This window comes from Theropithecus gelada, chromosome 2, assembly GCF_003255815.1.
Source record: "Theropithecus gelada isolate Dixy chromosome 2, Tgel_1.0, whole genome shotgun sequence".
NCBI classification, from domain to species: domain Eukaryota; kingdom Metazoa; phylum Chordata; class Mammalia; order Primates; family Cercopithecidae; genus Theropithecus; species Theropithecus gelada.
The window spans coordinates 102,818,639-102,842,193 of NC_037669.1; the positions used below are offsets into that span (position 1 = coordinate 102,818,639).

Below are 23,555 nucleotides of genomic sequence, written 5' to 3' on the forward strand. Positions count from 1 at the left end.
CCTTCATCACAGAAAGTTCTGTTGGAGAACAAAACTCTATAGTGATAGGATCTATAAGATGTCTAGCTGGTACTTAGACATCTTCCAACCTCTTTTAAAAGATGGAGGGTCAATGAGTTGTAAGCAGAAGTCACTGGAGGCTCTTTACAGGGGCCTCAGACCAGATTACAAAGAGCCCTTTTGCACGTCCTCCTACTTCCTGCATGAAAAACACATACAATGGCTGGAGCCCTAGAGCCATTTTAGGGGTAGGAGGAAAAGATGTTCTTAGTGTTGGAGTGCCCACAGCTCAGCCCTTGGTCCCCCGGCTCTTCTCTATCTCCCCTCACACCCTGGGTGATCTCATCAAATCTCCTGGCATTAAATACCATCCGTCTGCTGGCGACTCCGAAATTGATACTTCTTACTCAGACTATGACTCAAACTGAAGACGCATACATATGCATCCACACTTAAACATCTACTAGTGTGTCTAAAAATAAACTCCAACTCTTCCCCTTTAAACCTGCTCACCTGCACCTTCAATTGAAAACACCAGTGACAACTCCATCCTTTAAGGTACTCAGGCTGAAAAGCTTGGAATCACCCTTGATATCTTATTCCCTCACAACTGACAATCAAACCCTCAGGAAATGCTGTAGGATCCCCCTTCAAAATGTATGCAGAATTTGACCACTTCTCACAATGTCACCACTAGGACCTCAGTGGAGCCACTCTCTTCCCTGGATAACTCTCACTGTCTCCTAACCCTGTTCCTGCTGCTCTCCCACCTCCTACAGGCCTTCCCAACACAGCCGCCAGCAGGGGCCTGTAAAAATGGAAGGCAGGCCAGGTCACTGCCCTGCCCAGATCCCTCGCACACTCCCATCTCACTCTGAGCAAAGGCGAATCCTTCCCAAGGCCAAGGAAGCCCAAGATGACCCTCTCACAACCATCACTGCCACTCTGACCTCTTTGCCCACACTGGCCTCCCTGCTCCTCCTCAGACACACCAGACACTCAGACACCGGTCTGAGCACCTCCTCCAGGAACCCGTGTGCTAACTCCCCAGCCTCCTTCCAGGCTTTGCTCAAATCAAACACCTCCTCAGTGAGGCCACCCTGACCCCCGTAACCCCACGCCTGCACTCCCAAACCCGCTTCACTGGGCTCTATTTTCTTTGTTTTTTTCCATAGCCTCATCGTCTTCTAATGCACCTGGATTTTCTTCTTTATTATATCTATTGGCTGTCTCCCCCTACTGGGATATAAACTCCCAGGGGGACAAGGATCCTTGTCTGTTCGCAGCAGAGCAGGCCCCCCAGCCTGCAGCATAGTACGTATGCAATGCACATTTCCTGAATAAGTGAAAGGTCAGAGAACCACATCTCTGAGCCACTGAACCAACATCAGCAACTTCTCTTCCTCTAGAAGAGAGAGAAATTATCTTGATGTGCTTTAGCCCCGTCATCAGGTCTCGATTCCTGGAAGCTGAGTGGAATTCCTGTCTGATATCTCTGTGAAGACCAAAGATACTATGTTTTATTCTCAGACTGCAGTAAGAACTGGGAACTCCCTGCAGACACCATGGTACTCAAAGCTCTACTAATGACCCAAATGGTCACCTTCCCCAGAGCTGAAACTCGCCTGTGCTCCCGGGAGCAGAGAGACAGGTAGTGAGCAAGCTATCGTACTTTCATAATCACCTCTCAGTGACTAAAAGCTCCCTTTTGGGGATGGCAACTAACTTTGGAAAACCACTTTAAAGAAGGAGTTAAAAATACATACCTTCAGTGATGTTTGATGTATATGTTTTTAAATATATAGGACACAAGTATTCTGTGGTATTCCTGCAGAAAATATACATCCTGAATCTAATTACAATGAAACAGACAAACTCAGGGAGGCCTTCTATGAAATAACGGACCTGTACTCTTCAAAAATGTCAAGGACATGAAGGAGCAAGGCTGAGTGACTGTTCCAGACTAGAGAGACGTGACAGCCAAATGCAACAGTGCGGGATTTTCTTTTGCTACCAAGGACGTGGAGATAACTGGTGATATTTGAGTGAGTTCTGTAGATAAGCTAACAGTAATGTATCATTTAATTTCCTTATTTCAATAATTGTGCTATGGTTACATAAAAGAATGCCCTTGTTCTCAGGAAATATCCCTGATGTTAGGGATAAGGGGGCATCATGTCTCCAACCTACTCTCAAACAGGTAAGAAGTATGAATAGATAGAAAATTACAAAACAAATGACATTTAGGGAATCTTGGTGAAGAATTTACAGTATTTTTTTGTGCTATCCTAATGACTTTTTTGTAAGACTGCTATTATTTCAAAATAAAGATTTATTTTTTTTTTTTTTTCCGAGATGGAGCCTTGCTCGGTCTCCCAGGCTGGAATGCAGTGGCACAATCTTGGCTCACTGCAACCTCCACCTACCAGGTTCAAGCAATTCTCCTGCCTCAACCTCCCCAGTAGCTGGGATTACAGGCACCCACCATTATGCCCAGCTAATTTTTGTATTTTTAGTAGAAACAGGTTTTCACCATGTAGGCCAGGCTGGTCTTGAACTCCTGATCTCAGATGATCTACCCGCCTCAGCCTCCCAAAGTGGTGGGATTACAGGTGTGAGCCACCACACCTGGCCCAAAATAAAAATATTTTATGTGAAAAACGTGTGTGTAATATACACAGAGAGCTGGAGTACATGCATGCACACACACATATGCCCAAGAGAGAAAGAGAGTGCTATTTGTCAAACTTTCCTCAAGTCCAATACTTCCATAACTTTTTTACAGCTACCCACTTAACTTCAGGCCAATCAAATATTTACTGAGAAAATGACTCTCTCATTAAAAGGTCTAAAAGTATTCCCCTTCTAAAATGAGAAGAAAAGAGGCCGTGATCTTAATACTAATATATTGACTAAAAATAATATTTTCTCTAACAATATAGGCATGAATAAAATCTATACTTTTATAAAATAAGAAATAAATAATAATTTGCTGGTACAACCACAGAATATGTTGGTCCCCTTTTCCCATGCAATGAAGCTTCAGGGGCCAGGCTCCCTTTCTTTACAAGGGGTCATCTAAAATGGACTTAGGCACACGTGACAGAGGAATAAGTGTGACAGTCTGAGACATGACGAGCCCTCAGAAAATCTTAGCTGGCTCCGAATCTTTCCTCAAAACAGGAATTCTCTGCACTGACGCATCACTGCCACCTTTACCCAGATCCAGCTGTAGCCATCTGCTTTTGCATCTGTGTCCTATCTTATTGTGACGCACAGCATGAAGGGAAGCTGGCTCCCCCACTTCCCCTGCTTGTGATTGCCACCCAAACACATGATTTCATTATCAGTCTTGCCTTGAAAGCCACTCACTCCAGCCTCTGCAGCCAACTCTGGATGCCCAGCAAGTTGGCCCATGGTCTGTTGCCTTCAAGAGAACATGGTGTGGCTGTGTCCACCCAGCTCATCCATCTTCATTCAGAGGCTCTCTTGGGCCTGTCACTTGGAGCTGGATGTGTCTCGGACACCCAAGCTCTATGTCGGAGGACAGAGATGGCAAGGGCTCCTTCCAAATCTGGAGTCTGTATGACCGGAAGGTGGGGAGGTCTGGCGACTCAGCTCTTTGGTGTAGACTGAGGGACCAGCTACTACTCAAAGAGTGATTCCAAGGCCTGCTGCTCCTTGAGCCATGTGGATCCCACTTATTGAAACAGAGAATTCTCCAAATGACCTTAGGAATGGATGCCTTGGGAACGGGTGGAGAAGACAAAGGAAAGAATAATGACACAACTTGGGCCACCTTGATATGTTATTTCTGATTAAAGCAATTGATAAGAAAAGGGCAGGTCAGCCCTTAGGTCTCACATGATCAAGGCACCAAGTAAGAAAACCAAAGGTTGTTCACAGCTAGTTCACTCTGTACTAATTAGGACTAAGTTCAGTTGCAGGAGTTTACTTTAAACTTCCAGAGTTTAAACAGTCCTATGGGAGGTAATAACCCCCCGTCCTCTCCAAGCAAGCCCAACAGTCAGTAATTCGTGCATCTTCAGACTACAGAGGGCTGCTGAACAGAATCCTAAACATGCATGGAATGAGGGTAAAGAATAAGATCTCAATAAATTTAAATGAGATCTTTTCCATTGTTTTAAATGGAAACAATTACACTATCCCGTAAATCCAGTCAAAATACAGAGTACCTCTGAACCCAATGTACAAACATAAAAGCTGTTGTCTGGTGGTTTAACTGACCCCACAAATTTACTTTCCTATTATTCATCAACTTAAAAAGTCACAGGAAACAAGAAAGAAAAAAGACTCTGATAAAGAAACATCTGTGTATCAGGCAAGACTTGAGTGATATGACCAACTTAGTAACAAACATGCTAGAAGCCCAATACTCACCAGTATGTGATACACCCATGGAACAAACAAACACCTGTACCCTGTGAATCTAAAATTAAAAACAACAATAACAACAACAAAGCCCTCAACACATTCAGTTGTGTGCTGGGGCTTGCTGCAGTGGGTTTCCAAAGGCCAACTGTTAAATTTTCAGAAAGTTTACGAGCCAGGGTTGTTAAACACGGCCATTAATAAAAGTTAAACTGAATAAACTTAAAAATAAGTAAATTATATTAAGATAAAGGTAATAAATACTCAACACTCATAACTTCCTAATTATTTTACCATACTTTACTATCATCTATGCTCTTAAAGATATTTAGAGCTATTGGAAATACTAAACAACCGTGTGCTATTGTGTGTCTCTTCCTAACTCCACATCCAGTGATGTCTCATTGGTAGCTTGAAATCAGACATGATGAGAATATTTACACCAAGGAAATTTGCAAAATGCTACAAAAGTCATGCCCCCTCTTTCCAATAGTTTGTTGTTAAGCATTAGCCACACACCACTGCTCTAGAATATAAACCCCCAAAAGCTGTCACCTCTAGGGGCCATGCCATATACTCAACACAGAGATGGTCCCAGGACTCTATTAGGAAGAGGCAGCGAAGTCTCTCACTAGCTTAGAGGCTGAGTCAGGTTACTTAACCTCTCTTTCTTCATGTAAAGCCTGTAGAAAAGTATCTGGCATATAATAAGTACTAGTTACTAATAGTTCTAGCTTATACTTACGAGGGGTGTTACAATGCAGTGGTTTAAACCCAAGTCTTAGAAGCCAGACTTGCGGGTTTAAATCCTATCTCTGCTACTTGTCAACTATAAAGTCGTGAGCAAGTTCCTTAACTCTTCTATGCCTCGTCTTCGAAACAGTAAAATGAGGATTAAAAACAGTAACTATCTCACATGCAGTGACTCACAGTAACCAGCACATACTAAATGCTCAATGAGTGTTAGCTGCTTTCATCGCTATTACCTGAATATTATGGGTATTCTTCTTTTAAAATCATTTTCAAAGGGAGTTCAATTACTACATTCTTTAATACTAATTCCTGTATTATTACACCTCACTTTTCCCTAAACACACTATCATCTACTAGAGAGGACTGCAGAGAAATCTTGCTGCTTCCAAAATTCGAATTAACTCCTAGAGTAAAAAACGGACCATGATAAAAGTGAATAAATAAACCATGGACGAAATTTCAAAACAGGAATGACTAGAAGGTGGTTACTTTGAAGGAAATCCAGCTTATAATGAATATCTAAATTCAAGGTTTGAGGCAGAAGGGATCTTTATAATCACATCTCAAATATAAAGACAAAACGAATAAAACAGAACACATTATCACGTGCGACTTCAAAGAAAACCAGTGTTAAAAGGGCATCAACAGTATATATTAATAGATGAACCTAGTGTAAATGAATAACCGTAAACAGAAAGTCACCTCTTAAAATAAAAATTTTACCCATAACAATTGCTACAAACTGCATCTCACATACAGTACAAATAAGCTTATGATAAAAACCACTGAAGTGTCAAAACTGTGTCTACACTTACATATTTAAATCAGCTCCATTTCAAAAAAGGACTTAAGCCAGGCAAAGCCTTTGGATTAGAATTTTTGTGCTTTCCTTTGCTAATCACAATGTTCTCTGTGGCAAGTGTCCAAATGCAGAAGACTAAAAGCCCTTCGTTGCACCCAAGAAAGAAATCAATGGCCAAACAGTGCTCATGGGAGATATAAGCTCCCATGTTGAACATTCGCCACACCCTTTCCCTTCTTGATTCATCCCCAGTTTGCTCTCTAGCTATACACAACATGGCCTCCCAGAGGAGGTGGTCAAGGCAACCCACACTCGGTGAGCTGACTTCCAGCATGGTCTCCGAAGCCCGGCGTCCTGGTTCCTTAGCGCCATCAGTGGGAGCAGAGCGTATCGCATGAGCAGCAGCTTCACACCTGAGCTGGATGATGATGGTGGTTTCCCACATATCAGTTCTGTGCATCCCAGCCTTCCCTCTTTTCTTGCCCTATTTTCCAGCACCCCTTACCAAACATTCAGGCCATGTATGCTACCTACAGACCAGCAGAGCCTGCCAAAGGCACAAAGTCAACTGCAGGAATCAAGAAAAATCTCCCATTTTCCTTGGGCACCCTATAGCTGAGAGGCTTGTCCTCTGTAGGACACATGTCCAAGGCCACCTTAGAGACCACTAGGGCCCCTCTGTGCTGCCCTCTCAGGGGTCCTCAGCCAGGATACTATGGATCTAGGGGAGAGAGGAGGAGCCTCTTCTGGAGAGAGAAGCAAACTAAGATGACTAGTCTACGAGCATCAGACCAGGTTAGTTTGGAACTGACATGTGGAAGACCACCTGGACATGTTAAATAAATCAAGGAATAGTGAAAAAGAACTATTGAAAAAGAACAGGGAAGCTCTACATGCACCAATATGGAACAATCTCCACGAAACTTAAAAAAAATAAGTTTGATTGAGATATAATTTACATATATAACATTCACTAATTTTAGGCGTGCACTCTGATGAGTTTTAATAAATGTGGCCATTCAACCACTATAATCATGATCTTAGAATATGTTCAGCACCCCAGAAAGTTGCCTCATCCCTCTTTGAAGTCAGTCATCACCAGTCAATCATCACCAGCCCTTCCCCCAATCCCTGGCTGCTGAAAACTACCAATCTGCTTTCTCTTTAGTTGGCCTTTTCTAGAATGTCATGTAAATGGAATCATCCAGTAGGTAGCCTTTTGTGTCTAGCTTCATTCACTCAGTATAATGCTTTCAAAAGTCATTCATGTTATTGTGTGTATCATAATAACAAGATATTGTTATTGCTGAGTTGTATTCCATCTGGGACAGCTGGATTTTGTGCAGATTCACCAAAATCTGTTCCTCCATTCTGCTGTTGGATATTTCAAAAGAAAAAGTAAGCTTTACCACATTGTGCACACAATATACTACTGTTTGCATAAAATAAAAGGAGGTAAACACACAGATTTCTATATTTATTGACAAGCTTTTGAAAGACACGTAAGAAAATGGAACTGCGGTTGTCTTTGGGAGAAAAATGGAATAGGTGAAAGACATCCTTCCTTTGACAACTTTTTTTTTTTTTTTTTTTTATGAGATGGAGTCTCGCTCTGTCACCCAGGCTGGAGTGCAGTGGCCGGATCTCAGCTCACTGCAAGCTCCGCCTCCCGGGTTTACTCCATTCTCCTGCTCAGCCTCCTGAGTAGCTGGGACTACAGGCATCCGCCACCTCGCCCGGCTAGTTTTTTGTATTTTTTAATAGAGATGGGGTTTCACCATGTTAGCCTTTTATAACCATTTAAAAATTTTAACTATACACACTACTGATTCAAAAAATAAACAAATTTTAAAAGTTTCAGAAGACCTCATATCTAAGGTTGGTGCCCCTTTTTGCCAAACCCTGCAACATTTTTTTTTCTTAGCTATTTCTTTGACTTCTCAAGATGACCCAGAGATTTAGCATGTTATTTTCCAGATAAAGAAGAAACTTTTGCTGTTTTTCTTTCACCTCTTTCTCAGAGTTCTTATTAACTCCAACTTAATCTCCCTTTCTTAACTATCTGTTTCTTAAACAAGAAAAAAAAAAAAAAGCCTTGATCACCTCTGAAAACCAGCATCCAACACTCTATAAACTCACAGCACGTAATATGATTGAAGCCATGGTCCCAAGGCATTTTGTTGGATATGAAAACGGAAAGAGGCCAAAACACCTGGGAAGATCACAGGGTATGATCTCTCAGGAGACCTGGTGGCCAGGGTGATGTCCCACCCTTCACCAGGCCAGGATGAGCATCTGCCCACAAAAGCAAGGAAGGAGCTGCAGTCACTCAGGTTTCAAAGTTCCTTGAAAAACCCTTCAGGAACATAAAAGAAAAATCTCATGAACATCTGCAACTTCTCAGAAAAGCCGATGTGCATATTCCCTTGTCTCGTGTAGACTGTTTTGTTTTTAATAATAATCCTGTTATTGGCCTTCTTGACAGTGTCTGACACATGGTTCTGTTCAAAAACAGTTCCCTGAACGCCTCTAGAGGGTGTCACTGATCCTCACAGTAGGGAATGACGTCACTGCCCCCCTACTCTGCCTGGGCTTCTCTGCCATCCCTACATCAGACTCAGAACTGTTGCCATCGTTTCCCTGGTCCTGAAGAGCCTGCTTATTTGCCTGTCATGCATAGGCATTTGATCTCACAAAAGGCCTGTGCTCTCAAGGTATTGTGCAGGATTAGAGGATGTAGCACAGCTGTCATCCAGGTAAGAACACATAAACCAGAAAACGATGGAGTAACAACAGGACACCCGCATTTATTCTTTGGCATAGGCCACGCATCCCAAACTCTCTTCTCTATCATCTCAAGCCATCACTTCCCAGCAGTCGGTCCAGACAGAGGCGAGCAGGCCTCACTCCATATCAGAAGCCTTTGTGAGCCCACACTCTGGCTAACCCAATTAGTTACTCCAACAAGGTTCCACCTGACAAGTAGGAGTCAGGCAGCATGGAACAAGCTCCAAGAAGTCAGGAAGATGACAGTGGCAACCCCAGGGCCTAGGACAGTGGCTGCCGCTGAAGATGTTCAAAACCTGTGGACTGAGCTTTGAACAACAGCAAGCCTTCAGCAGGCAGGATGGGGCAAGGCACATCTGATCAAAGCGGAGCATAGCCAGGGTTTCCCAGACTGGGCCCACAAGGTGGATTTCTATGGCACATAGGCATGACTCCGCAAAATAACTCTCGTATTTGAAAAGTTGTTCCCGGTCAATTCCCCTGCAGTCCTGGTTGCATTGGGAAGGAAGTTCCAGTGTGGTGCCCGTATGTCTTTAAGCCTTCCCTAGAACTTGATCATTTCCCATTCTAACACGTGAATGGAGTGGGCGCTTTATCAGCAACTTTGACAAACAATGAAATCCAGCTAGACTTCTAGGACACTGTTATGTCTTCAATATATATTTTTATAGTTACTTTCTGTTTTGGGGACATGTTGCATGGTTTTCCGCTTATAGAAAGGTGAAAGTTTCTGTTTTAAATTATTTTATTTGAGACCAAAAGTTGGCTGATTTAAAGAGAAAATATGAAAGAAAATACCACAGGAAGTATGAGTTTAAGACCCAAAAAAACATAAAAATCATGCAGGTAGTACATGGTTCTACATGAATATGACACAAACCAGGTCTCTGACTTCTGTGAGCATAAGAACCAAAGCAAAGAAGAGTAAGCAGCAGGTTCCAGGAGGAAAGGGGCAGGTCATGACAAGAGCTGGGGCCCAGGGGATGTGGTGGCAGAAGATGGGTCTAGTAAGGTAAGCACAGGCAGGGCATGGGGAGCCTGGTGCTGAGGGGAGGTGCTGGGCTTTCACCTGTGACTGTGAGATCCACTAGAGGCCTCCAGCCTGACTGTCTAGTGGGAAGGGCCCCATCCCCAAAACTGGGCTGGTCTGGGGGAAGAGGGAAGATAAGCTGGGGTGTGTGAACTCTGAGGCAGAGAAGCCAAGGAAGCGGCTGGAGCTACCTCAGCTCTGCTGACCACAGTGAGGCCCTGAGAACGTACCTGCCCGCCCCCGCCAGGAGGATGTGCTGCCTTATCACAAAATCCTATACCCTCCGGAGGCGCCCCTCAAGACGGTGAATGGAACAAAGCCTGGTACAAGACAGCCTGGAAAACAGGTGTTAGCCCACGCGGTCTTCCATGATAAAGTCACTTATCACCTTATATGGAAAGAAAACTTCCAGGGAAAAGGAGAGGGAGAAAAAAAAATTGGAATAGGCTTAAAGAAAAAAAGAAAAAAATACGTAAAGATAGCCTAAACAAAGCAGGCCCAGCCCCTCATGCCGGCCCCACTGTCTGCTAGCCATATGGTGTGTGATAAGCCAGAATGCTTTTATTTATCTTCTTTGATTTGTCCATAAAGCTGAGAGCTGGCTCCACTTCTACTTGCAGTAGAGACTGCATCCTGCTCTTGACCCCTGACCAACACCCCCCAGGCCCCAGTTCCTGCTCCAGGAGGCGGCCTGGCTGCCACTCCCATTCCCCCCATCCTTGCTTCCTGCCTCATCTTCCATAGCTGTGTTCCCACAGCCAGTAAGCCAGGGGCGGTGCCTGCTGCCTCCCCTGTGGACAGCTAGCCAGGCCATTAGCACTCATCCTATGGGTGCACTCTGCCATTTGCCCAGTCCTCTGCTACAGCCCAGACAGTAACTGGCAGAAATAAACATTCTCACCGCTATAGAGTATGGCTATAAAGTATCAGCCACCTTGAGTGTTCCTTGGCAACAATGTTGCCTCTTGAACCATAAAGGCCTCAGAGATATGTGTCTATCTGGTGTATTTCTCCACTCCCACCTCCTTGCATGAGAAAATGGCCAAGCAATCACTATATCCAAATAACTCTAGGTCCCAATTCACTAAAGCAGGCCTGCTCTTTTGCTCTCCCTAGAATGACCAAAATAATCACATCAAGGTCTGTGCTGGATCTGCACTCCAGAGCCCTGATCTCAGCCTCCAAACTTCTAACCATCATCTCAATCTCTCTTCTTGGCAGCCAGGTTTTGCTTGAGTGAAGAAATGCCACTGGTTGGGTAGAGGAAGATCAGCAGAGTTGAATCTGCCAACACGATGCCAAGTTAAATTTAAATTTCAGATAAACAACAAAATGTTTTTAGTGTAAGTATATCCCATGCAATATTTGGGACACACTCATACTAAAAAATTACTCATTGTTGATCTGAAATTCAGATTTAATTAGGAGTTCTATAGTTTTATTTGCTAAGTCTGGCAACCCTAGATATCAGAAAGTAGCAGGACCAACCCCTTGCACAGCCCTGATCCTCCCCAGTAACCCTCAGGGCCACCATAGAAACAGCCCTGTCTCTGGCCTGCACTTCACTATTGCCACTCCCTGAGAGCACTTTGCAAAGGCCTGCAGGCTCTATGTGGCATCTCATAGCCAGTACCTTCGGTAACTAGAACAAAGGATAACTTCTCAGCCAAAGCAAGAAGTTGCAAAGAAACCTGAAGGAAAGCTTTTGTGAATAGACCTAGCAAGAAGCAGCCCGAGAGAAGATGTCCTGTCCACAACAGGTATAAAAACACCAAGAACAGGCATTCAAAGGCCTGACAGTGTTTGCATATGAGCCTGTACTGCGCAGCCTCACACCCCACCAAAGGCACCAACAAGCCAATGTAATCTAAGACTGAGGGGGTGGGGTTGTATGGCTTAACAGGCTCAGGAGCAGCTTTATAAATGGCCAGCATCCCAAGCTCCCAGGCAGCTGGTCTGGGCAGGCCCCTGCAGGAGTCCTGGCAGAAGACACAGCCCAGCCGCACTGAAAAGCATCTGAGAGGCATGGACTCATGGGCTCTAGGCCAGGCCAAGTGCCATGGGTGTGTGGGGCATTTCTCTATATACAGCCCTGAAGCATCTAGAAGCAGCTGTTTTTCTTCTGCTCTGGCACTAACAGGAGGACACTTCATCTCTAATCTGCAGACTTTTCAAACTATCAGTCAGAAATCCAGTGGCTAATAAATCATGTTAGGTTGAGCTATACGAAATTTCCATTTTTGTAAGTCAAAAAGAATATTAGCAATTATATACAGCCCAACCAAATAATAATAATTGGGTTGCTTTCTATTTATCAGACACCATTCAAGGTCCTTTAAGTAAATTCATTGTGTAATGTTTAATCCTGAGGACCACCTTTCAAGGTAAGGATTACTGTGTCCATTTCAGAGATGCAGAAACTGAGACGGGGAGAGGTCACTACGTGCATCCAGCTGGATACACACTGGATCTATGTGTCTCAAAAACCCACGCTCGTTCCACCCACCATGTGGCCTGGATTAAGTGCATTCTTCCACCTCCTCCACTCTCTGACCCTGCCCCTGGGTCAGTGTCTGGCCATTCCTGCAGCATCAGGCACTGCCAGGACTTCCACCCTGCCAGCGCCTGCTGCAAGGGCCACTCTGTAGCTAATCAAAGCCTGGCCTCCTGAATTAGCAGCAAAGTGTATTTAACAAACAATTTCAAGAGGAGAAAAACATTTGTAAGTTTATTTAGAGTGCGAGGGGAAAGGTTGCCAAAAAATGCATTCCTAAAATAAATAGAAAGTAGTCAAAGGGGAAAAATCTAGTCCAATCAGTTTTTACATGTCTTAACTGTGACCATGAGCTAATTTGTAGTAGACCACTGAGAAAGGCATCAGGTGCAGTGTGATCCAGCATCACTGCAGACCCAGAGGCATGTGCTTCCAAGGCTCTCCTCTGAAAAGACTACTGAGCCTTATAGAGGGGAGAGGATGAGAAACCTCTGAAAAGAACAAGTCAAAGTCAGGGACCATCACTGGTCTCCTAGACTACCACAACCCCCCTTAAAGGCTGAAATCAACACAGTAAGATGAACAAAAGGGCTGTCAGAGGCCAACTTTAAAAGAAAAGAAGAAATGGATATGCTCCTCCCTGTGAAATAAAATTTTGGAAGAGCATACATAATACATAATAAAAGTAGTTTCTACCAGCTCCAAATGAACATCTGCAGAGATCAAAGTTTGAGGGTAAAAAGGAGGAGAGGACTGACCTTCACATGGGCCACGTAGTGACGACACGTCTTCTCCATGTAAGTCAGCTGCAGCTTCTCTGTGACCTGACCCACCGTCTCTCCCAGAAGCACAAAGTAGACCCTGGGCAGCTGGCCCTTCTCCTTTTTGGCCACATCAGCCGTCAGAACATAATTCAGGCCTGCCAATAAATAAGAGGTCAAAATGTCAGCAAGGACAGACACACTGTCATGAGGCCACCTCTTTTCCTCGTCACGGGATCACATGCACATCTCATACGATACCTAGACCCTTCCATGGCAGGAGACTGCAGCCCCAAGCCGAGACTTGCTCAGAGAGCAGCACACAGCCAGAGTGCTCAAAGAATCGAGAGAGAAGCAAGATGTCCTTTGCCTTTCTAATGAATCTCTGTGTGTCATACTTCACGACTCTCCCTGATTTAAACCTCATGCCATCATGAGGTATCAACTGAGCCAGCAATACACACATCAACAATGAGATGTATCCAATACAGGTTAGTGTCCTGACAAGCAAAACATCATGACAAACGTACAGAACATTACCAGAAGCTGTGAAATTATCAAGGCTTTGTGTAATACTGACTTCTATAAAGCACATGGTTTATGCCCAATACAAGGGAACCATCTCGTCTGATAATTTTAACTCATCTCAACGAAGCTGAGTCATGCTCTATAACCAGTACATGGACTGGACCATGTGCCCGCCATCGTTTACTGAGCACTGACTATAGGCAAGGCACCGCTGAAGGTAGAGGGGATACACCAATGAACAATGCAGGCATAAACTCCTGTCTTCAGGTAGTTTACATGCACAGGAACCCAGATGAAGGCTGGAGTTGCCTTTATTCCCAGGTAGCCGAGTATGGTGATCAAACATTTTGTAGTGCCTATCCTTTCAACAAAACTATGACCACGGTAGGGCCTGTACTGAGGTCCTCTCCTGCAAAGAATAACTCACCCACTATACCTGAATGTGTAATGCCAGATGGCAGAACTTCTGTAACACAGTCTTGAATTAAAAAAAAAAAAAAAAAAAGAAACAAAGAAAGAAAAGATGATCACAGTATCAAATGCATGCTAGATAAACCTGAAAGGATCTACCTCTGTTATTTCAGAGTCAATAAGTAAATAGATAGGTATGTATTTCATTATAGAAATACGACTTTAGTGTCAATACACCTATTTTACTGCTTTTCTGTGCCAGACGTCATCCCCTCCGTAACCCTTTTTATTTTTTAACTGTTTTGGGGATTCAAGGAAGTATGTTATTTTTAAAGTAAGAGAACAGGAATCTCTGTACCTGGAATGACCAGGTGAGATGGCTGAGCAACAGAAGGCGGATGACCCAGCCCCGCCCTGTCTCCACACACCTCTGTCTTAGAAGCTGGGGGCTTTGCATCAGTAACAAGTAGCCCCGAGCCCACTGGCATTTAAGTAAGTGAAGTCAGGCATTAGGGAAGACTCTGGCTTTTAATGACATCAAAGGGATCAGCCACCAGGGGAGGTATGAACAGGGATAGAGGAAGGTGACCTGAACGGCATTCTGCACCTGCCGCAGGGCATATTTTTGATGCTTCTAATGGCCTCCCTGGGCCTCTGCCATCTCAGGGATCTTGCCATGCCGAGCTGGCAAATTCCTAGTCAGCAGAGCCGTCTGCCCCAACTTGTTTAACGCCAGCAAACAGTTGACTTACAACTTCTGTGTCACCAGAAGGGACCTGAGACCTGGATACTCTCAGGAGGTGCCATTATTAAGAAGAAAATAATGCATATAGGAAAGTGCTCCCACACAGAAAACACTGGTGCCTGTGCAAGTGTCACACACCAACCTCAATAGGGACAACAGCAAGAAAAGTGATAGATTCAGACTGGCAAAGCTCTGAGGCAATCCTGGAGACCACTAAGCTCAAAAACCTTCATTTTTTAAGATGAGGGAACTGAGGCTCCAAAAGGGAACAAGACTTGCTCCAGGCCAGAGAACCACCCACCAAAGAGCTGAATCCAGAACTCCCTTAATCTCTGGTACCAGGCTATTCTTGCCACATTTGTTCTTCGTGCATGTTGTACATTACTTGACCAAAACCTCCCATCTTTTTGAATGCATGGATAGCAGGTCCAAACAAGTGTAGAGGTCTGGCCAATTTACTTTCTACTGATCACAACTTCCCTGAACAACTGCCCAGAAGTAAGAAAGGTTAAATTTAAATGAAGAGAATTTCCAAGTTTGTTTAAGCAAGGTCATGGCTAGAGATGCACATTGCTGGAAGACAAGCCAGAGGCCACAGTTGAGTGAAGCAATGTGGTGGAGGCAGCTGCTGAGCAGACTCTCCTCGGGGTCCCCTGACCAGCCTCCTTTCCAGGTGAAAGAACCACAGCTGCCTTCCCTCAGGAAGGGAGACAATGGAGAGAACAGCGAGACTGGACTATCTTGCCAGAGATGAACTAGCTGAGCTCAGAGAAAACCTGGCTGGAAAGGAACACAGGAAGATGGAACGGATGGTATTGCTCCCCCACCCATATCCTCTTGGCTTTTACCATTTCTCTGTTGTCCGGCCCAAATTGCAACAGCAAGTGCCTGCCACTCTTCTCCTGAGGGCTTTCTCTAGTGGCTCTGTCCACGTGCATGGCAAGCCAGGAGTGCCAGGGAACTCCAGTCCCCAGAGCAGCCCTCCATAATGCAGGGTCCCAGCTCCCTTGCCCCTTGATGGGGGGTAACTCTGGGGCATGGTCTACACTGACTCCCAGGGTTCTCCAGCAGGATTGAGCTCCAGCTGCCCACAGTGGTAACCTGCTCAGTAATACACCCTCTATTTGTCTGCTCTGATGGTTAATTTTATGTGTCAACTTGGCTGGGCCACAGTATCCAGCAATCTAGATGGTCAAGCAGCAATCTAGATGTTACTGAGAAGGTATTTTTTTTAGATTCGATTAACATTTAAATCAGTAGACTTTGAATAAAGTAGATTACCCTCCAAAATGTGGGCAAGCCTTATCCAATCAGGTGAAGACTTTAAAAGACTAAGGTTCCCAAAAAAATAAACTGCTTTTAGACTGCTTTCAGACCTGAGCTGCAACATCAACTCTTCCCTGAGTCTCCAGCCTACTGGCCTGCCCTGAAAAATTCAGACTTCCCAGACCTCATAATCTCATAACCCGATTCCTGAAAATCAACCAACTAATCCATTTCTTTCCCTCTCCATTCTGTTTCTCTGGAGAAGCCTGAGGTCTGTAGCTGCCTTCCTTTCCTGTCTCACTGTCCCATTTCCTTACTGGTACTTCTTGGGATCATTTGTGTATCAACCACATGCACTCGGATCCTTGACCCAGGCTCTGTTTTGGGGAAAACCCATATTAACACAGGGTAAGTCAGGAAAAGCGAATAAATTCAACCTGCAATGTGTGCCAAGCACTGTGCTAGGCAATTGACAAACACTAACTTTACTCCTCCAAAGTTTCATCTCACTGCGGAAGTACTGATCCGGAAGTACTGATCTCTTGCAACTCAAGGGAGAGAGAAACAACTCACAGTTCACAGAAACCGAGCTGAGGACAAAGCAACTGCTGCTCCACTCAAGCAGGGTGTGTGCATGCGAGCACATTAACCTTTCAGATTTCCCTAAAATGTTAAAACATACAGTCACAGACACAAGGAATTATCCAATTCACCAAGTGCAATCATTCTGGAAGCATTTCATCTCTAGAACTGCCTACTTAGTACTTTTCCTTGATTTAAATTTTGACATTTTAAATTACCCCAAAGGAAGTTAGTTCTATAACAGACTCTCTCCTCTAGAAGAAAGCAAGAGTCACAATGAGAAACCCTGCCTGAGGAGGCAAGAAGAAATGCCGACCACTCATTCCAAAGCCCTGAGGGCAACAGGTAGTTTTACCAGCACCCACTGGTAAAGGGTCTGGTGGAAAGCGAAGCAGAGAACATGTCCAGGAAGCAGCCGATCAGCTGCCTGGGCTCCGCGGTCAGGGCCCTGGGAAGGTGGATGCATCAGGCTGTCTGAGTTGCCCACAGCCGGCCCTGATGCAAGCCAGCCTGGCCAGCCCCCGTCTGTCCCTGGAAGGGTGCTGGTTCTGATTAGGGCCTGCTCCAACAGCACATTTCACATCTTTAGGTTTTTCCTTCTGGCAGCTTGTGTCCCTGCCATGTCGAATGATGTCATGGTGATGGAAAAGCTGATCAGCCCCGAGTAATACTTTCAGCCACCTCCCTGCCCTGCCCCCAGCTGCTTCCCGAGGGGGCCCCCTGCACGGGCCTGGGCCAGGAGGGAGCCAGCTGTCTCTCATCAACTCTGGCTCTGGTCTCTCCCAGCAAGTTTTGATTAATTCCCGCTCTCCATCAGAACAAGATTTCAGCTGTGAAATTCTAACAAATTTTCCTTCCAGAGTTACTCTGAGCTTCCCTTAGAGTTTCCCATGAGAGGGGGAAACTTTACTAGCTTTCCTAAATTCTGTCCTGCAAAAGAATGAGGTAGTAATTATTAGACTAGGCTACCCATTCCTCACCTCAAATGGATTTACCTTATTATCCCATTTCGATGCTATTCAAGAGACCAGAAGGAGCTCAGAGAATGCTGTGTGCAAACATTCTCCCAAGCAAAAATGCACCCCTAAAGACAGAGGAAGGCTTTGGAAACAAGTCACCTGGTTTCAATCCTATTTCTATTAGTGTGGATGACCTTGGTGCCATCTCTCAGGACCTGGGCTCAGTTGTGTGTCTGGAGGCAGGGCAGGTATTCCACTTGCTCACAGCTTTTTCAGGCTGAGAACCATGGAAACACGGGAGCACTGGGTCAGAGTGCAAAATGCAATCACTCAGACAGCGTCCCTTCCTGGTTTTCGTTTCACACTCTGGTGAGAGCCCAGAACTGCCAGCTTGATTCCCAGCCTCCAGAGATTGACAAGTAAGTTTAGGCTTCAGCCTGGCCAGTGAGTAGGTACAAGCACCGCCCATGGGTGAGGGGCAGGGTCCCCTTGGGCAAAGCATTTACCACCTTCACCTGTGCTAGCTAGGAGGCTCCAGGAGGCCACAGGCTGTTTCCAGGTCAAGAATGAAGAGATTAATAATACTATTAGGGACAGGCAGAACTCCTATTTTAAAGTACTTTATGAAATATGTTGTAAACCTATTCCTGGAGGAGCCCACAGTCAGAGGGAGAAGTCTGTGTCTATGTCCCAGTGCTAAGCACAGTGCATGCCACACAAGGGGCCCGGAACTCATCTAGAAGAGCGAGCAAGGGAGCAGCTGGTTGTTTTTGTCCGGTCTGCCTGCCCCCCTCCACTAGGATGCCAGCTCCATGAGGGCAAGGACTTTGCCTGTCCCGTTCACTGCTCCGTGCCCCAAGCTAAGTAGGGTGTCTGGCACTCTGTAGGACCTTGATTATTATTATTTTATTGAATGACCCAACAGGGATTCAGCAACTCGGTGTAACTGGATGCTCACTGTGCTGGTTTATGAAGCTGTTGTCCTCAGCTCCAACCTACCCTTCCCTACTCTGCACTGTGACACTGGGACTGGAACCCTGCAAACCTCATTTGTTTTGCCAGAGGCTCTCTGTGAGGCTCTGCTAATATGGAGCATCAGAGGGAGCCTGCAAGGCTGGAGGAGGGCAAAGGGACTCGCTCCTTCCTTCCTGCTTCCTATTCCTAGCAGCTTATCCCAGCAACAGTTTCTCATGGCAGCTGGTCCCAACAGCAGTTAATTCTAGTTTTCAGACTTCCCCCCATTCTCCCAGAGCCAGCCTCACTGCACCCCCTCAGAGAGATCAGCAGCACCAACCCCTCCTCAGAGGGTCAGGTCCTAGCTCCACAGGGCCCCTTCTCTGAGCTCACAGGTTCTGATAACCCCAAGGAAGTGTTTAATCCCAAATATAACCTTGAGCAGCGTTCTCAAATGGAACCCATCTGGAGGCTTGTAAAAACACAGATGCTGCGTCCCACCTTCAGAGTTTCTGGTCAGAATTTGCGTATCTAACGAGATCCCAGGTGATGCTGATGCAGCTGGTCTGGGACCACACTTTGAGATCCACTGGTGCAGACCGGGAGGCGGCAGCTGCTTCCTGCAGTTACTCCCAGGTCCTCCATGACCTGTTTAACCCATTCCCAGTGCTAAATGTCTTCTGTTAAAATAACTGGTATGGTTTCTGTTTTCCTGACTGGACTCTGCCTGTTTCAGAGGCCAAGGCAGATTCACCTCCTACAGAGAAAGTCTGTATTTCCTACAGTATTTCCAGAGGCCACAGCAGCTTGTGTCCCGCTAATGAGCTGGTCCTGAATACTCCCATGACCACGTAGGCACTGTGGTCTCCCATTTCTAAAGCAGGAAATGAAGAGGCAGTTGGTGTCCCTTCTCTGTACATAGGCTTGAACCCTGCCAGGTAGAGAAGAAGAAATTAAAGGCACAAGACTAACATTAACTGCTTATGGCTCTCAAAACCATCCTCGGAGGGCAGATCATGTGGCTGAAGATGGCAGCAGATAAATACCACAGAAGATACCACTTCTGACAGTGGTACCTAGCCCACCACAGGTATCTGTGTATTGCTCTGCCCAAATGCAGCCATCCTGCTAACAAACTTGGCCCAGGATATGCAGCCATTGAGAGGTGCCTGGAAGGCCTGCCCAGGGCTGGCACTCATTCACCAGGCATTCCATGGACAAAGTCATCATCCACATGGTTCCTCTGCAGCTGCCAACACAGAGAGTAGGAAGGCTGGTAACCTGGTGTCCCAGTCGTAGGTTCCTGATGCGGAGGCCTGGAGATGACACAGAGTTGGCCAGCACCCTCTGCTGAACCTGGAGGGGGGTGGAGGGTATCTGTGTCCTCGAAGTGCCCATCCTTCTGCCCTCTGAAGACTGACCTTCCCAACTGTGCAGAGCCAAGAGGCTGCCTTCCTTGCTGAACTCTAGGACACCTCACCCAGAGCTGGATCCCCACAGCTACCTGACCTTTCACCTCCACCTCATTTCCTATCACATTTCCATAAGGCCTGCCCATTTTTCCCTCCCCAAACTCTCCATTTCGCTGGCAGCATATTTTCTGGCAGATTTCTGCATTTCTCTTTCTACTGCAAAGATTGAGATATGAATGCCAGAGAAAGTGACAGAAACGTGTTGGGGATGAGTAATTTTCTGCATTGCCTTGTTATATTGAGATACCAAAAGTCTCCAGCTACCATCCCCTTTAAGTCTGATTGTCGGGGAAACACACCCTTAGAGTGTAAAGAAATGTTTGACTTTATCTATGAACGCACATGACAGATGCAGGATAGGGAAGGGAAATTAATGGGAGGGTGCACGGGTGCTGAATGGGCCCCACCTCACGTCGGATATCAGCCAGGTTGCTCCGCATTGCCCACAAGGTACAGTACAAGATGCCATCAAACTGCCTGCCTCTGCCAATTTGCCCCAACATTTCAGAGGCTATGGCTAAGCCTAGACCTTCATTCTAATTGTGCTTAGCAGTCTGTGAAAGGCTCACACTAGATGGGGCCCCAGAAAGAGCCACTGGTCGGGAACAGCATGAGGAGGCACCCACACCTCCTCTGCACTCAGCTCATGAACCTTCAAATCAGAGTTTGCTCCACCACTTGCCTCATGCTCTGAATCACTCTTGCTCTAACTTGCATCTTGGTTTCTTCTTCTCTGCTTCAGCTACACCAATTTACCTTCACTTTCACAGCAGCGAGAAGTGAAAGCTGTCTAATACTGCTTCAAGGCCAAAATAGTAGAAACTCTTTGTAACTCCCTTTAGAAGCTCCATGAGGACAGGACTGTCATCTCCAGTGCCCAGCACATGTGGATACATAATAAGTATTTGTCAAATGAACACACACAGAAACGATCAATCGTTTGCCCTTTCTGAGAGTTCTAGAATAGTTCTCATTCTTATGTGTATCAAAATTCACCTTCATTCTTTAAAAATGTTTCTTAACAGAGTCCAACTGTATCATGAGCTGGCATTGGACAGAAGACAGACCGCCTAATTATGTGGAGGATACACGAGTCCCAGAACTATGAGAAAGCTTTTTTCCTTAAGACTGTAGTGTCTTAAACAATTAGGGAGGTGGTGAGAAACAGTTGTTAGAAAGCAAAACTAAGTATCACAAGATACAAATTCAACTCCTGGCTTCAACAACAGCTGTGTGATCTTGAGTGAGCTGCTCTTTCTCACTGAGCTACACAAGAAAATGTTGTTAATCCTCCCTCACTAACCAATTCCCAAGTTTTATTGTACGGTTTCATTCAATGTTGAAATTTCTAAGCTCTTTTTAAAAAATGATATAAATAAATATGTTTAATCGTTGAGCTCATTCAATATACCTAAAGATCAAGAGAAATTGCCAATGAGACAGTTAGCCAAGAAGGATGAACATATTAAATAAGGTAGAACATTTGAGGTGTGGCTGAGGAATGAACTAGCTCATGTAAACATTTTTGCATGAGTGGGCGTGTGTGCACACATGTCTGCTCCAGAGCAGTGCTTCTCAAACTTAAATGTGCACGGGAATCTTGTGGGGCTCTTGCAAAAATGCAGATTCTGATTCAGAAGTCCAAAGTAGGGCCCAAAGTCCTGCATTTCTAACAAGTTCCCAGTGATGCTGACACTGCTAGGCCAGGGGCTACACTGTGAGTAGCAAAAGGAGTCACTCATGATATTAAAAATATCTAAGAACGTCAGTAGGTCCAGGTCCCTGCTGATGTTTTTGTTTGCCTGAAGTTTTTATTTCTATTATTAAATCAGCCTTTTAAATAAAAATGAAGCACCTAGTAATATGCATAAAGCTCCAGATTCAGTTCCTTCAGGTGACCACGTGCTCTGAATTCTAATCAACAGTGGCCCTATCTTGTTCTGGGGTTTAATCCAGCCTCTAGAGCTAGGCTAGCAAGTCAATTTTCCCCAGACAAATGGCAGGGACAGTTACCAGCTGTCAGGACAATGCCGGCCTCTTTTCAATTCTGAGCTGCCAAAGCAGCACCCCTCTTTTAGAAACCTAAGCCTCTGTAACACCAGAATCCCAATCCCACCATCCGTCATTAGAGAGCGTCTTTGGTCTCTAATTCCATAGTAAATGTTATAAGCCCCCTGACATCTGGCTGATGCTACAAGCTCAATGAGGAGCCTAAAAAGTCCTGTCACTTCTGCTTTCTGACTGCTCCAGCATTCCATAAGGGCCAGGCTCCGGGCATTATATCTCCACCAGTCCCATAGGACCTGTGGTCCAATGAGGCTTCAGTCTGGCCCTCATATTTGGAGAAAGAATGCTTGGGGTCCAACATTATTTGTCCTAGAGCTGGAGGTTGTGTGATATTAGAAACATGTTGAGGCCGGGCGCGGTGGCTCACGCCTGTAATCCTAGCACTTTGGGAGGCCGAGACGGGCAGATCACTAGGTCAGGAGATCGAGACCATCCTGGCTAACACGGTGAAACCCCGTCTCTACTAAAAAATACAAAACACTAGCCGGGTGAGGTGGTGGGCGCCTGTAGTCCCAGCTACTCGGGAGGCTGAGGCAGGAGAATGGCGTGAACCCAGGAGGCGGAGCTTGCCGTGAGCTGAGATCTGGCCACTACACTCCAGCCTGGGCGACAGAGCGAGACTCCGTCTCAAAAACAAAACAAAACAAAACAAAACAAAACAAAACATGTTGATAAGCAGGAAAGAAAAGGGGAGGAACCTCAGAGGGAAAGGATGTCCAGCCTGTGTGCCTGCTGCCTGCAAAACCAGCTGGGAGGAACAGCGACAGGAAACATCGGAAATATCCCACCAGCCCACTCCAGCTAAACGGGTATCCTGAGCCCTGACTTGGTGGCTCATTACCAATCTCTCCTGGAACGTGTTTGCCACGGAAGCTGAAGCAGGTGGTGACGTTCAGGCAGTTCACAGGCTGCTGTCCGTCGTGACACTGAGGCGCCGTGATGTTGATGGAGCCCGGGAGGAAGATGGCGACATCCATCGTAATGACAGGCCTTGCTCTGCAGGGCAAGAGAGGAAGGTGACTTAGTCATGGTAAGGAGCAGCTCTCAGAATCAAACAAGAACTAGACCAACAGGATAAATCCTAGGCCTTCAACCCAGGATTTACCTAAAGCATGAAATATCCCAAGAGAGAAGGGCTAGTATGTTCTGTGAGCATTTTTTTCTGATTTTAGAAGTGGCATATTGCCTAGTAAATTAATAGTTAGCTTCCCAATAATAAAAGTAAGTTTGTTAATAAAACACAACTGGTTGAAGCCATAAATGAACCACCAGATGCTGGATAATTATTTAAAATTTTACCAATTAAGTTCCGATTTCCATTTTATTAGGGAGGTAAGAATACATTTAAGAGGATTTCCTAAAGCAGATGCCATGATTCAAGAAAGATGCATACTCAAGGATTCCCTCAAGCATTTGCTGCCATTATGAGCATGAACTGCAATGTTCTAGCCCCATCCAGTTGGTCAAACCTCCTCCTTCATTTACCTCCACCAATTCATTGGGTATTTTTCTAAAAGAACTTGATTAGTAGAGTCCCAGCTGGTAATAGCAA

At 45.4% G+C, this 23,555-nt stretch overlaps 1 protein-coding gene across 1 annotated transcript in view; it reads right to left on the minus strand.

The window, feature by feature from the left end:
• The window catches only part of ITGA9 (integrin subunit alpha 9), a 388,125-nt gene that overhangs the window by 276,806 nt on the left and 87,764 nt on the right, over positions 1-23,555 (minus strand). Inside the window, exons 14-15 of the mRNA XM_025377670.1 lie at positions 22,845-22,999; positions 13,017-13,177 (exon numbers count right to left, since the gene is read on the minus strand). Of these exons, the coding sequence (XP_025233455.1) occupies positions 13,017-13,177; positions 22,845-22,999 (316 nt within the window). The remainder of the gene's footprint in view (positions 1-13,016; positions 13,178-22,844; positions 23,000-23,555) is intronic.